Consider the following 13,810-nt stretch of genomic DNA (forward strand, 5'->3'; position numbering starts at 1 on the left):
ATGCTGAAGTGCCTTAAACCTGCATTTTTCTAAATCTTCTCCAAATATGGCCACTTCCAGTCAATGGTTGCAAAAAAAACAAGATGGCGACGGCCAAAATGCCAATCTCGAGGCTTCAAAACGATAGTCCACAAACCAGTGGGTGAAGTCACGGTGACTACGTCCACTTCAGTTACACAGTCTATGGGCAACATATCACATATCAGGTCATAACTGAAAATTAAAACAAGTAATGGTTCTTTAAAAGCGGCCCTCCGGTAAAATGTTTAAAAAAAATCATGAATATTTTAGATCTGAATGAAATCAAAATCCTCAGGTAAAGATTTCTGATAAAGTCATTTCTGTTTAATGTGATTATTCTTATAGGTTTGTGGTTAAAGTGTCACTTCACAAAAATTACCTCAATGATATAGAAGCATGCAGGAAGATTTATTTACTGAGGTTTTGTAATATCCGAATTCTGCTTCCAATACAACAGAATTTAACTGAATTTTACTTTTTGTGGTTAAATCTTAAAAAACATTTGAAATCCTGAACAAAATCGCATCCAGCTCAGAATACTCCACAGCTCTCACTGTGTTTAAAAAAACAAACTCAGCCAAGTACTTTATACTTTGTGTTTGATAGCAATTAATATGTGATGTATATTTTATAATCATTATGAAATAAAATTTTCTATGCAGAAATATTTTTTAATTTATAATATTTTCTGCTATTTTATGAGGAACTAGGATTTCTATTCTCTTAAAATCCTCAGCACATTAACGTAACGTTCTTCAATTTATATTTTCATAATAACTGAAGGAATTTAAAGAGAAGGTATTTTTTCTCTGATGAGTTTTTGTAAACATTGAACAGCAATTAGAATAGAAAGATATTGTGTTTTAATGATTCATTCATTTTAAACATTTCATTGTCATTTAAAGACTAAAATGGCATTTATTTAATTATGCTTGCATTTTGACTTTTTTCTAACCATTGAGATATTGAATTCAATTTGCATTTATTATAATTTATCCTCATGTTTATAATACTTAATCAACATTAATTCAGTTGCATGTTGTCTACTTGCTCTTGTATTAATAAAGTATTTGTATATTTTATATATTTATATTGGTATTTCACATTAAAGGTGTTGTGTTTTCTTTGAGTGATATGAAATTATGAATGTTGTGTGTATAAGTCAGGATGCATTGAAATAAGAGTCATATAGAAAAGGGCTGTGGATCATAAAGGCACTTCCTGTATCAGGGCTTCATTTTCCTCATCAGAACCAAACAAGCAGCTAGTAGGACTGATACACACAACACATGTGGAGCTGGTTACTGGTTACTGATTGAGCTTCTAGCCTACAGTCGCTCTTTTATTCTGCTTCAGAACAGAAAGCAGAACTGCAGTAAAGTGAAATGTGTCATATAAACTTGTCTTATAATATGGTGCAGTTTCTGCATCACATATTGCCAACTTATTGGCTCTCAGACGGGAGCCGGCTCCCATCATTCACTTAAAAGAGCCGACTCGTTCGCGACCGACACATCTCTACCACGCAGCTCTGGTCACTAGTCTCGAGGACAGAAGCACTCCCAAATCCCTCCGCGAGGAAACAGAAGCCAAAACAGCTGGACCAGCTCGGTCCTTTACTCACACGTCTTTATCAAAACAAGATGAGCAAATTATTTTTGTTGCTTCTCTTCTGTCACGTTTCATCACCAGGTAAGATCACATTTTAAATCTTTACTTTACGCTCTTTGCATTTTGTTCCCAGGATCACACTCGTGGTTTAGTTTCACTTCTACTTCAACTTGATTGGACTAAATGTTTTACCAGAATCCTGCTGAATACATCATATTTATGATGAGTGTGATGATGATGATGATGATGATGATGTGTATATTTATACTAAACGTATAAACCTTGTTTGTCCTACAGTGAAACACTCCCTGAAGTATTTCTCCACAGGATCTTCTGGAGTCTCAGACTTCCAGCTTGAGGTTACAGGACTGGTTGATGACATTCAGACGGTTTACTGCGACAGCAACAAAAAGATATTAGAACCAAAACAGGACTGGGTGAAAAAAATGTTCGAAGATGATCCTCAGCACTTGGAGCAGTTCGCCCAAGAGTGTTTTGAGAATCTGCCAAACTTCTTCAAAGCCACGATTCATAGTTTGAAGCAGGACTTAAACCAAAGTGGAGGTACAGTATGCAGGCTACTGCTATTTTTACCTTTTTACTGCTAAATGGTTCTGCATCTTAGTTGTAAAGTTAATATCAGGACCACTTGTGAAGTGACCAGCCAGACTTCAGTCTGATTTAATTTTGACACCAAAGTCACGAGGTTCTTCAGTGTCCAGCCAGTCTGAGAGAGGGGGTGGGACTGGCCTCTCATTCAGGAAATATGGTTTATACTCTTGTTTTATGTAACCTTAGTTACTGTACACATTACATTTTTGGGGTTTTTTTAATTACTTAAGTTTACCATACTAATGTATGTTGCTTATTAAACTGTAGCCTACAGTATACTGTGGTGAGTTATATACATTTATAGGAATAGTAGGAATAGTCCCACAGTATTATTTAGGACTTGTATAGTCAAGTTTTATTATTACATACAATAATTATTTAATTATTATTAACTTGTTTTATTTATATATTTATATATGTAACATTTAAGTTGCTATTTTATGTCCACTTGAGCCAGGAGGAGTAATTTTAGTTCCTACCTGCTATTGTTTTACGAGGGACAGTTGTGAGTGTAACAGACTCGGAGTAACGTGTGGGACAGTAGAGTGGGGATCTGCTGTGAACCCTGAGAGAGTGAAGTTGGATGTACCACAGACTGTACATAAAGATGGACGACATGACAGCTCCCTAAAAGTGAAGCCAAAACATCTCCATCGCCCCCTTGTGGCTGGCTGCAGTATAGGTCATAAACCCCGCCCCCTCCATGTTAGCGGATGGGACATGAGCCAAACTCAAAAATCAAAGTATACATCAAATACATTTTTCCCAAAGATGGTTTCTGTCATTTTAGGTAGTTCTTATCATGCTGATGTGTGTTCAAGTGTTCATTTTTCTGATACGTTTGGTTTTAATTATTTATTTGATGATGTAAAAAGGGGCTTACACGTCATGATTGAGTCTGTGTGTGGGCGGGACCTCGATACCGCGGCTCCAACCCCGATCACTACTGCGCAGACTCTGGCTTCAAATGACGTCACCAGCACAAGATGGCAGCTCCTGTATCCAGGATGTTTGGCTTAATTTTATACAGTGGGAGGAAGTGGAGACGAGTCGTCCATCTTTATATACAGTCTATGGTGTGTACACTGTCTCCAGTGTCGGTGTTAATTAAAGAAGATTATTTTAGCTTATTACCCACAGGCCAGAAGGACTGGAGACCAACCAAGAAATAATACATGCAGCACATAAGAAGGGATGCTGTTTGGCTATAAGTTAGTGAGTGTAAGGACAGAGACAGAGCGCAGTTACAGTAAAATGTATAATTTACAATTTTGTGGACTGCTGTTGTTAGCCTGCTAGCCATGCTAGCTCCAGCAGGTTATGTTAACAACCTACACTATTTCCTGTCCCCTCCAGCTTTTGGCAACACCACGCGAGTAAATTTAGCCAGGCGGATTTCGGTCTGACTTCGCCATCACGGTTTCTCTGTGTAATGGGAGAAAAGGCTCATCTGAGATGTTGTGCTTTAGAACGTAACCGTAACGTAACAGAAAACAATGTTTTATTTCTCTGATTCACCAGTGTTCTCACTCCTGGCGCTCCCTCTCCTCATTCAATCTATAGGTCGCTTGACCACCGCTGTCTCTCTCTCTCTCTCTCTCTCTCTCTCTCTCTCTCAAACAAATGAACACAAACCAAAGGAAGCTTCTTGGTATCGCTATTTTTCAGCATAGACTGTAAGCCAGACACAGACTTTAACAACAAATCTTTATAATCTTCGAAACTGGGTACACGAAATAAACCAAACCAGGACACAACTGGCAGAGCAGCATAGTTTGGTCCATGAACTCCGCCTGGATAGCTCCTGGTGTCACTGATCTTTCAGGGTGACTGTGAGCAGTTTGATTGGTCTGATTGCCGGATTGGCCACCGCAGCGTGATGTCGGGTTGTGTTTCTCCAAAAGTTGATTCTGTGTGCATTATTAAGAGAACTGAAGCAGACATTTAAAATTAACGTAAAAGTCTCTAGTAACTAATTACTTTTATATGCAGTAATTGCAGGGCCGGCCCTAGGATTTTGGTGGCCCTAAACAAGATTTTGTTTGTGGCCCCAAAACTCTCCCAGCACAACCACCAAATCACACACACTGCTCATAACTGAATGAACACACACACACACACAATAGAGATGGATACATTAATTATCAACAACTTTATTTAAAAACAATGTTTATTAAAATATATTCAAATTTGTTAAGAAATACTTAAAAATTGCAAAGTATCTGCAGCTGCAGTCTCGTCGGAGGAGGATGTAGAAGGCTGTGGTAGCTCCGTTATGACCTCTGCAGCTGCAGTCTCGTCGGAGGAGGGCGTAGATGCCCCTGAAGTCTCTGACGATGTTCCCTCAGCAGCAGTCATGTCAGCTGACGAGGTAGATGGTCCTGGTGCAGCGGAGGTCGCTCCAAAATATTTCAATAACGCCCCTGAAAAGATTATACATTAGATTATTGTTTTTTAAAATATAGTTTGGAAGACATTACATAGATATGTTATATGTATCTTCCAGGCCTTTTTATTAACCACACAAGTGCAATTTTATCCAAATATGCAAATGATCAATTGATCCAAATATATCCCAATATGATCTACAAAAATACTGTTTAACATAACTAGAAAGCAAATGGCAAGAAATCAAGCTTGTTCTAGTAAAACATGTAAAACATTTCAGCTAAAATTAATAATATATTCATACTTTCTAGCCAGCTTGGCAGGTTAAAATTATTATGTTCAGTTTAATTTGCTCAAAAACACATCTTTAATGTTGCAAGAAAACATTGGTAGGCAGGTAACATGCAAAGCTAGCCTTACAAACGAGGTTATTTGATGCTTACAATCTTACTCAGGTTAGCAAACGTTAGCAAGCAGTGAAAAAAAGCAAGCATGTTCTAATGAGAAACATTTCAGATGCATCAGCATCTAAGTGTTATAATGCATTTATTATTTCTAGCCAGCGTGCCAGATTAAGATTAACTGTGGCTATGTTCTGTTTAATTCGATTTCGTTCAAAAACACGACTTTAATGACAGATGCAATATCCCCTTTACAGCTCGATTATGTTTGATTACAAGTAAACATATATCAAAAGGGAACCGGGGCTCAATGCATTTACCCAAAAAATTTCAAACAAAATGTAATTTATTTTGCAATTCACCTGCAATGAAAAAAGTTAAATTATTTGAAGTACATGAAAGTAAATAGAAACCGAGGGTACTTGACATGTGGCACATGTGCAGCCTTTTGGCTCCTAACGACCTGACAGCAAACTGGGCACAGCTCATGGTGGCTCCAGCCGTCGCCATCATGGCAGTGCGTGACACCGCCCAAGTCCCGGGTAATCCAAAAATGGGCAAAGAGGTGTAGCGTCGGTGGAGGTGAGGCGAGCCGAATGAAGCCTGGTTGCTGCGGCTAGCCACCTGTGATGGCACCCACCTGTCACTCAAAGCGACCACGCCCTTAATTATGCATAACTTTAAGCCTTAAATAATTTAAACGGTGAGTTATATAAAAATTCAACCCCAGTACAGTTGTCATGAAAGGGGAAATTAGCTGACCAAAACTGTTTTTTGTACCAGACTGTAAACATGTTTAATTCTGCTGTGAAGTTGGGCATTTTAACATGCGGGCTAATGGAGATCGACTCGCTTTTGGAGCCAGCCTCAAGTGGCCGTTCGAGGAATTCTGTAGCGGATTTGCAGGTTAGAGTTCACCTTTTGTTCAACTTGGACAATTAATCACGTCCTTTTACGGGGCCAAGTGTGGGAGAATTTCGTTTAACAGAAACCTGATGTGACTGCGTAATTCCCCGGCTGTACAGGAAGTAACAGAAACACTCACATTCCGTTAGATCACATCCTGATTGTATAAAATGTTATCAGACCAATAATTAAGATGTAAAGTAGCTTATATCAGAAAAATCATGGTAAATTTACTCTTTAACCTTCATACTACTACATAATTTTACATATAAATTCAAGTCACGTCAATTTTATTCATATAGCCCAATATCACAAACAGAAAATAAATCACAGTATATACAAGTTGACAAAATTACAGACACATGTAGATTGTAAAACATATGTGAAGAATACGGATCCGTTGAGCAACTTCAGGTGTCGCCAGTAGGACCTGAGCCACGCGACCTCCTCTCCACCATGGAGACCTGGAAAGAGGACAGGCCACACAAACACAGAAAAGGCAAGCACATCATTGACACAGATAGAGGGACAAACAAACACATGGGAGGAGAGAGAGACAGGATAGCCTGCAAGCTGGGGAGAGAGGGAGAGAAGGGGAGAGGCTGTATCTCATGGGAGACCATAATCCAGATCCAAATGTCAGGATGAGACACCGACAGCCAGGGAGAGAGAGAGAGTCCCAGGACGGCCAATGGTGCAGCACAAAGACGCCTGCGTGAAAACAGAACACGAGGAGGAGAAAACTAAGGAGAGAGAACAGAGAGAGAGACGCACACTGCTTGGCCGCTTGTGGGAAACAAAAACAACAGAGGGTTAGAGAAAAGCTGTGGTTATCAGAAAGTTTACAGGTTGTTTGTCTTTTCTCGCCGGCAGAACAAACATGGATTGTAGGACTCTGGGGATAGAAAGAAGGCCTGTATTCTGAGAGCGCAGTGCACGGGATGGGATATAAAGTATAATGACATCAGACAGGTGTGAAGGGGCGAGTCCATGTACAATTTTATAAGTCACGAAAAGCACCTTGAAATCGGATCTGACATGAATAGGGAGCCAATTAAGTGAAGCTAAAATTTTAGTTCAGATCGGAGCTGCAGTTCATGTAAAGCATGTCATCATATCGGTTTGCCTACAGGGGCCGGCCGCTACCCACCGGTCAGCATGCCAACCATGAATCAGCTGTTGGTTAGACTCGTTTGTGACAGGTGTTAATTCAAGAAACCTTACGTTCGACTTGTCATCTAAAGTTTTGTGTTTCTGCATATTATTATAATAAGATTATATTATTAATAAGACTATATTCTAAAATATTAAAATAATAAGATTCTACTATATTCTGCGATATTTTATCTGGAATATGTGGAATTATTTTACTAGCCCCATTAGACAAATTAAAGTTGTTGTCAGAATATATATTCCATTAACAAAGTAAACCTTCATAGTACAAAATCAGACAAATTCAAACAATGTGAGTTTCTGTAACATGTAATGTTTGTGGTCAAACATCTGAGACAATGAGCTTTTAGATCAGGGGACAGCCAGGAGTTTCCCATCATGCACTGAAGTTTTGCAGTCGAAGAGCAACTTCAGTACCTGGTTCTAAAAACTGCAGCTGCCTTGATCTGATGAGGTTATCATTGCTGATGTCAGCATGACATCACAGCAGTTTTGGGTTAACCTCCAAATAAAGTGCTAGTTAATCTGGCAAAACTGCCAGCTTGTTTACAGCCTGAATGATCGCCCCATTAGACGTATTTATAGCGATGTTGCCATGTTCTAAGCTCTCATCAATTACTTAATTACATAATACATAATTACTTATTAGTTATCATAACCAACTGAACCAATGTCCAGAGCAAAGCATAGTTTTCCTTATCATGTCAGTTGGTATTGTGCTTTAGTGGCGCATATTCCCAAACTAGATGACACAGTAAGCCTGGAGCTTTCAGGGTCCCTGGAGTTCTGCAGCTGCCCACTTTGCTCTATTTCTAATCCAGTAGAAGTTATGCAATAACTATGATTCAGTGAATTCCTGGATAACTGCCAGTCATGCTGGTCACTTGAACCTGAGGCTGCATCCAAGGCTGCAGGTGTCACATGGGTGTGGCTTTTTAAATTTCATTTAATTTTATGCATTTCTCAGATAGCACCCATTAAAAGAATAAAGAAAATGAGGGGAGAAAGATGCAGCGAAGGTCTCCAGCTGGACTCCAACAAGGTCTGCATCATAAACCTATAAAGCTATGAGGTGACCCATACTGGCCTGACTTTGTGTATATAACAGTTTGATGTGCACAGAATGCAAGAAGACATAACCACTTGGTTTACTGCCATTGGCTTCATCTGGTAATTTACAGAATAGCTACCATTGTAACTTTGAAACAGTGAAATAGAAATTGCGTTTCATCACTCATATAAAGAAAAAGTGCACTGATTATCTGCTCTTGAATCATGAGCACACCACAAGACTGGGAGAATAGCAGTGCTTCATGAAATGCACAATATTGTTTAGATCATCTTTCCACTGGAGATATCATCTGTACATCATGTTAACTGCAGTCTCTGTTTCTGTCTCTCTCTCTCAGGTGTCCATGTTTTACAGAGGATATGTGGCTATGAGTGGGATGATGAGACTGGAGAGGTTAATGGTTTTATGCACTATGGTTATGATGGAGAAGACTACATATCATTCGACCTGAAGACATTGACATGGATCGCTCTGAAACCACAGGCTGTCATCACCAAACTGAGATGGGATGCTGACAAAGCTAGAATAAAATACAATGAGAATGGTCTCACTCAGATTTTCCCTGAGTGGCTGAAGAAGTATGTGGACTTTGGGAAGAGCTCTCTGCTGAGAACAGGTAGAATCACATGACCTGATGTAGTTTCATGGACACAACAATGTTCATATAGCTCAGACTGAACTGCCATTGTATTATCACTCCAGTCAGTCTGACATTACCTTCTTTTTAGCCGTTTTCTGTGGCGGTAAGATTTGATTTAGCCCTAACCAATCAGGAGAGACGGACATTTTTGGGTGCCCTGACATTACTTTCAGTCAAAGCTGAGACTGTGATAGCCAGTGCACAGTTAGCATGAGTTAAGTAAGTTTACAGAGTTTCAGTGTTTCAAAATAGAAAGATTGCTTCACTGAACATTGACACTGTGATCGACTGCTTTGCTGTGAACCATAAAAACAGGCGGATCCTTCTTCTCTGACTGTAGTGAGTTTCTTTAGTGGTGGTGTAGTTCCCTTCTCTGTCTATATACAGACAGTGTGGTGGTTGTGTAGCAAATGGGTTGTTATTTAGTACTGTCATATGTTCTTATAGCTCATAAGATGGGTGTATGGGCCTGTACCTGTAGTGCATTTACCTGAAAGAAAAGTTGTTGACATGTTGTGAGCCTAACTTATCTGTTGTGTTTTGAGTCTACCTCAGTACAGCCTCACAGAGCTGCTAGCATGGCTGTAGACTTTAGTCTTGTTGTGTGAACTTACTTATTTATGTTGCTTGGATTTTCACACCTTCTGTCATTGACTGAGCTCCCTTTAAGGTTGGCCAGCCTCAATTATCTACCACTGCTACTGATACTGACACTCACTGAGCATACAGCTGGGATATTTTTCAACTAACACACATACAGTATGTCTTTAACTGCTTCTGTTTCTTATCTTGATTTCTCCCTACTGAATTTCTTCATTTTTCTTTTACCTTTTTTTCTTTCCTTTCATGTTCACCCTTTCTCGTCTTTCTATACCCCCTGTCCCTCTCTCGCTCTCGCTCCCTCTCTCTCTCTCTCTCTCTCTCTCCCCAGAGCTTCCCTCAGTGTCTCTCCTCCAGAAGACTCCCTCCTCTCCAGTCAGCTGCCACGCTACAGGTTTCTACCCTGACAGAGCCGTGATGTTCTGGAGGAAAGATGGAGAGAAGCTTCATGAGGAGGTGGAGCACGGAGAGATCCTCCCCAACCACGATGGATCCTTCCAGATGAGTGTTGACCTGAACCTTTCATCAGTCACACCTGAAGACTGGAGGAGGTACGACTGTGTGTTTCATCTCTCTGGTGTGAAGGACGACATCGTCACCAGACTGGACAAAGCAGTGATCAGGACCAACTGGGGTAAGACTGAGATTAGAGGGGGCTGAATGGGACTGCATGTCTGTGGTTTGTTGGGTAAACCAATTCAATAATTTAATTAAACCAATACACGTTGCTCGCCCCATTGAGCTGAACAAGATTATCAGAAGATCCTTTTTGATTTTCTTAAAGCCATAGAGAGTTTCAAGCATTTTACAGACCTTATTGTTTTGACCACACAAATGACAGGTTTGTGCTGCCTGTCCACTCATTACTTAACTCAGAATAGTACAGAACAAGGCCAATGTTGAAACCTACAAAAATTATTTTATTCCATTGTATCTACTTTGCTAAACTGAAGAGAACTTTAATTATTTAAGTTTAAGTGTTTAAGTTAAAGTTTTATTTATGATGTATTTACATTGTCAGTTTCTGTCTTTCAAATCCAACACATAAAGTGTGTGTCTGACACATAATAGCTGTATTAACTCATCTCCAAGTCAGTCTTAGTTCACAGCAACAAACCCACATGTATGTATGGATGTACTTCTGTTCTAACCTGCTTTATCTGTACCAGTCTTCATTTCTTTTTATTGTTTTTTTTTCAACAGAGAAGCCCAGTGACATGACCGTCCCCATCGTTGCTGCAGTGGTTGTTCTTGTTCTCGTCCTCATCGCTGCCGCTGGATTCATTGTTTACAAAAGAAAGAAAGGTAAGAGAGAAAAATAGAAAGATTATCTGCTAAACTTACTTTTCGGTACTTTACTTTTATAAAGTAGAATGGGAGCTCCTCTCCTGTGGAACCAGCTTGCAATTTGGGTTTGGGAGGCAGACACCCTCTCCCCATTGAAGAGAAGGCTTAAGACTTTCCTCTTTGATAAAGCTTAAAGTTAGGACTGGCTCAGCCTTTAGTTACCTAAAGGTTTAGGCTCCTCAGTGGTGGTAATGAGGATCAATGAGTGCTGTTCCTTAGTTATGCTGCTGTAGGCCTAGACTGCCAGGAGACTTCCCATCATGCACTGAGCTCCTCTCTCCTCCTCTCCCTCTCCATCTTTACACATTCTTATCCAATAATGCATGTTGCTAACTCGACATCTTCTCTCTCACATAGCTGTCTCAACCAACAGTAAGCGCTGTGAGGCTCAGATAATATGACTATACCATGATGATGTGGAGCGAAGTGATAAAGTAAAAGAAATAAAGTAAGGACTAAACAGAAGAGTAGACTGGATTCATTTTTCAGTTTGAGTGAGTAGAAGAGGGGATCATATTCACTGGTAGATAAGATGATGAAAGATATTCTGGCATTTACAACTGTAACTGAAATTATTTGTCATCTGTTTGGATTTCAGCCAAATGCCCTCCATCTTGTAAGTAAAACTTACTTTGATTCTATTTCAACTGATTTGACACACACTTTATGCTGTAGATTAAAAAGGGTTTCACATTATTGTGCAGATGAACTTTTTCAAAACTGTTTCCTGCATTTACTGTTTAGAAAAGTTCAGTGCAGGATGAGTGGACTTTACGCTGTTTCACAGTTTGTTTCTGACCTTACAGCTCCTGACAACGGCTCTGAGCTCTCTGAGAGACTGAATCAGAGACCTGAATGACAAACAAACTGAATGAGTTTCCTCTTATGGGATGAACAAAGTAAACACTTTGACATGTGTCACATTATATAGCTTTACAGAAGTAAAAGATACTAAAAGATGGCTTCCTGCAACAAGAAGTAATAGTTATGATTGATGTGCTTTATATGTAAATGTTAAATGTAATAGTTTATTTCACATTATAAATTTATAATTGAAATTCTAAATCTGTTTTAAAAAATGTTGATAGATTTCTTTTCATGAATCTTTATTAGGGGTCAATTAACCCTATTGTATCTGCCCTAAAAGTATCTCAGAAACTATAACAGCTACAGTTCCCAAACTCGGCAGCTACTCCTCCTACAAATTTTGAGCAATCACCATCAAACATCATGATTTTCACATAGCATCTGGACCAATCCAGGAAAAAGAAAAAATTGAATTTTTTATATTTGGTACGGTTTGGATGTGCTGACATTTTTCAGCATATCCACTGATTGCATCACTGCAACCTATGGTCAATTCAGAAGTCTGTTACTCTATATTTTTCAAAATATGCAAAATCAATTAACATCTATATCTCCACAAGTCTTCATTCAAATGCTACCAAAATTAACACAGACATTCTCTGGATGGTAGATATCATGGTGTCAAACAGTGAGTCCACAGTGATATTCAATATCTTGCTGTAATTTGTACTGCATGCACAACATTTCCTTTTTTGCTCAGTGTTGGATCAAATGTCACCGAAATATTTGACAATACACCCGAAACCAGCAGAATGATGTATGATTATTTTCAGAAGTTTCTCACCAACATTTTGACTGTTGTGTTTTATGTTTAAACACGTGTGATGTCATTGCCTCAACATGTAAGAAGGTTAGTGGAAACTACGCTCCCCAGTGGTGCAGTCACTAATTCACCTTCTCTGGGGCTACAAAGGTCCACGGTTCAAATCCCCAGGCAGTGAAGTCCTACTTGCCAACAATGTGGCAATTCATGCATGTGGTGTGTTTTCAAGTGCTCACTGAGGTCATATCAGGTTGAAGGTTGCCTATTGTGACCCCGTGAAAATTTCTACTCATTGTTGTTTTTTCTCTGCTAAGAAGTGTTTGTGCAGCAAAAACCGTAAGACCTAGAAACACAAAAATTGGCAGGTGGATTGCAAATTCCACCCACTACTCAGGCACATGCAATGACACTCATTGACCTCAAGGTGGCGCTATAATAATCAAATCTACATTTTCGCAATTATCTTGTAAATGGCTTGGCCTAGAGTCAAAATTCTTTCATCATTTTAAAGATTAAATATTTTTATCTTATCTTTTATTTTACATTGATGCAAAAATGTGTTTTCTATCCACGTGTGTAAGCATGTTAAATTAGTGTTAATAATATTTTTCTTTTAGAATAAGTGAATAAGAAATGAAGAAATTGTATACAATGTTCAAAATCTCCTCTTGTGACGGATTACTGAAACCATGTTCTTTTCTTTGATAAGACAGGACAAGGGACATAATTCATGAAAAGTTCCTCATACCACAGGTGTTACTAACTAGTAGCTATTGGTAAGACTAGTGGAACCAGATAGACAGTGATGGTGGCTGGACTACTGAGCGGGCCATGGCATTCACATGAGGTTGCTTATCAAGTCTGTTGGGCCAGCCAATGTAGTTTAGCCTGAGCAGATACGATGTAGATATAAGGCTGCAGAGTGTCTGCTCTTTGCTTGGGTGAGTGAAGGATTTAAAGGCAGCTTAAAGGTACGTTAGGTCAGGGTTAGAGAATAGTGTCGCCTGTCACAGGGCCAACTGCAGGACCTAATGATATCATTTAACATGAATACTGGGCTTCCATAGGAATGCTCACCCAACTTTTGGCACATCTGATAACCAGAAATGAATGTCAAAATCAAATGTATTGCTCTTTCTTTTGGTGCTGATGTTTTGCTTTTCAATAAAGTCCCCAATTTTCAAGAGTTTGGCTCCACATACTCATCTGTGACTATAGTTGCAGTAATATGAATATTACCTGAGCATTCAGTATTCTCACAGAGGAGTTGGATGAGAATATCAATATCAATTTCAACTCAACAAGTTAAGCTTAGCTTAGCATGAACACTGGAAGTAGGGAGAAAACAGCGAGCCAATAGCTCTGTAAAAGCTGCCTTCGAACAACTTCAGAGCTGGCTGATGTGTAAA

The 13,810-nt window shown here is 39.2% G+C and overlaps 1 protein-coding gene across 2 annotated transcripts in view; it reads left to right on the top strand.

The window, feature by feature from the left end:
* LOC122864402 (major histocompatibility complex class I-related gene protein-like) overlaps positions 1-13,587 on the top strand; it is a 39,687-nt gene extending 26,100 nt beyond the window's left edge. Inside the window, exons 1-7 of one of the 2 annotated variants that reach the window (XM_044171770.1) lie at positions 1,522-1,713; positions 1,930-2,196; positions 8,522-8,800; positions 9,756-10,058; positions 10,628-10,729; positions 11,370-11,387; positions 11,578-13,587. In XM_044171770.1, coding sequence (XP_044027705.1) covers positions 1,665-1,713; positions 1,930-2,196; positions 8,522-8,800; positions 9,756-10,058; positions 10,628-10,729; positions 11,370-11,387; positions 11,578-11,630 — 1,071 coding nt within the window. In that variant the 5' untranslated portion in view covers positions 1,522-1,664 and the 3' untranslated portion in view covers positions 11,631-13,587. Of the gene's footprint in view, positions 1-1,521; positions 1,714-1,929; positions 2,197-8,521; positions 8,801-9,755; positions 10,059-10,627; positions 10,730-11,369; positions 11,388-11,577 lie in introns of those variants that run through there. The other variant, XM_044171771.1, reaches the window with a different exon arrangement.
* The last annotated feature ends 223 nt before the right edge of the window (positions 13,588-13,810 follow it).

Source organism: Siniperca chuatsi, linkage group LG17 (genome assembly GCF_020085105.1).
Source record: "Siniperca chuatsi isolate FFG_IHB_CAS linkage group LG17, ASM2008510v1, whole genome shotgun sequence".
NCBI lineage: Eukaryota > Metazoa > Chordata > Actinopteri > Centrarchiformes > Sinipercidae > Siniperca > Siniperca chuatsi.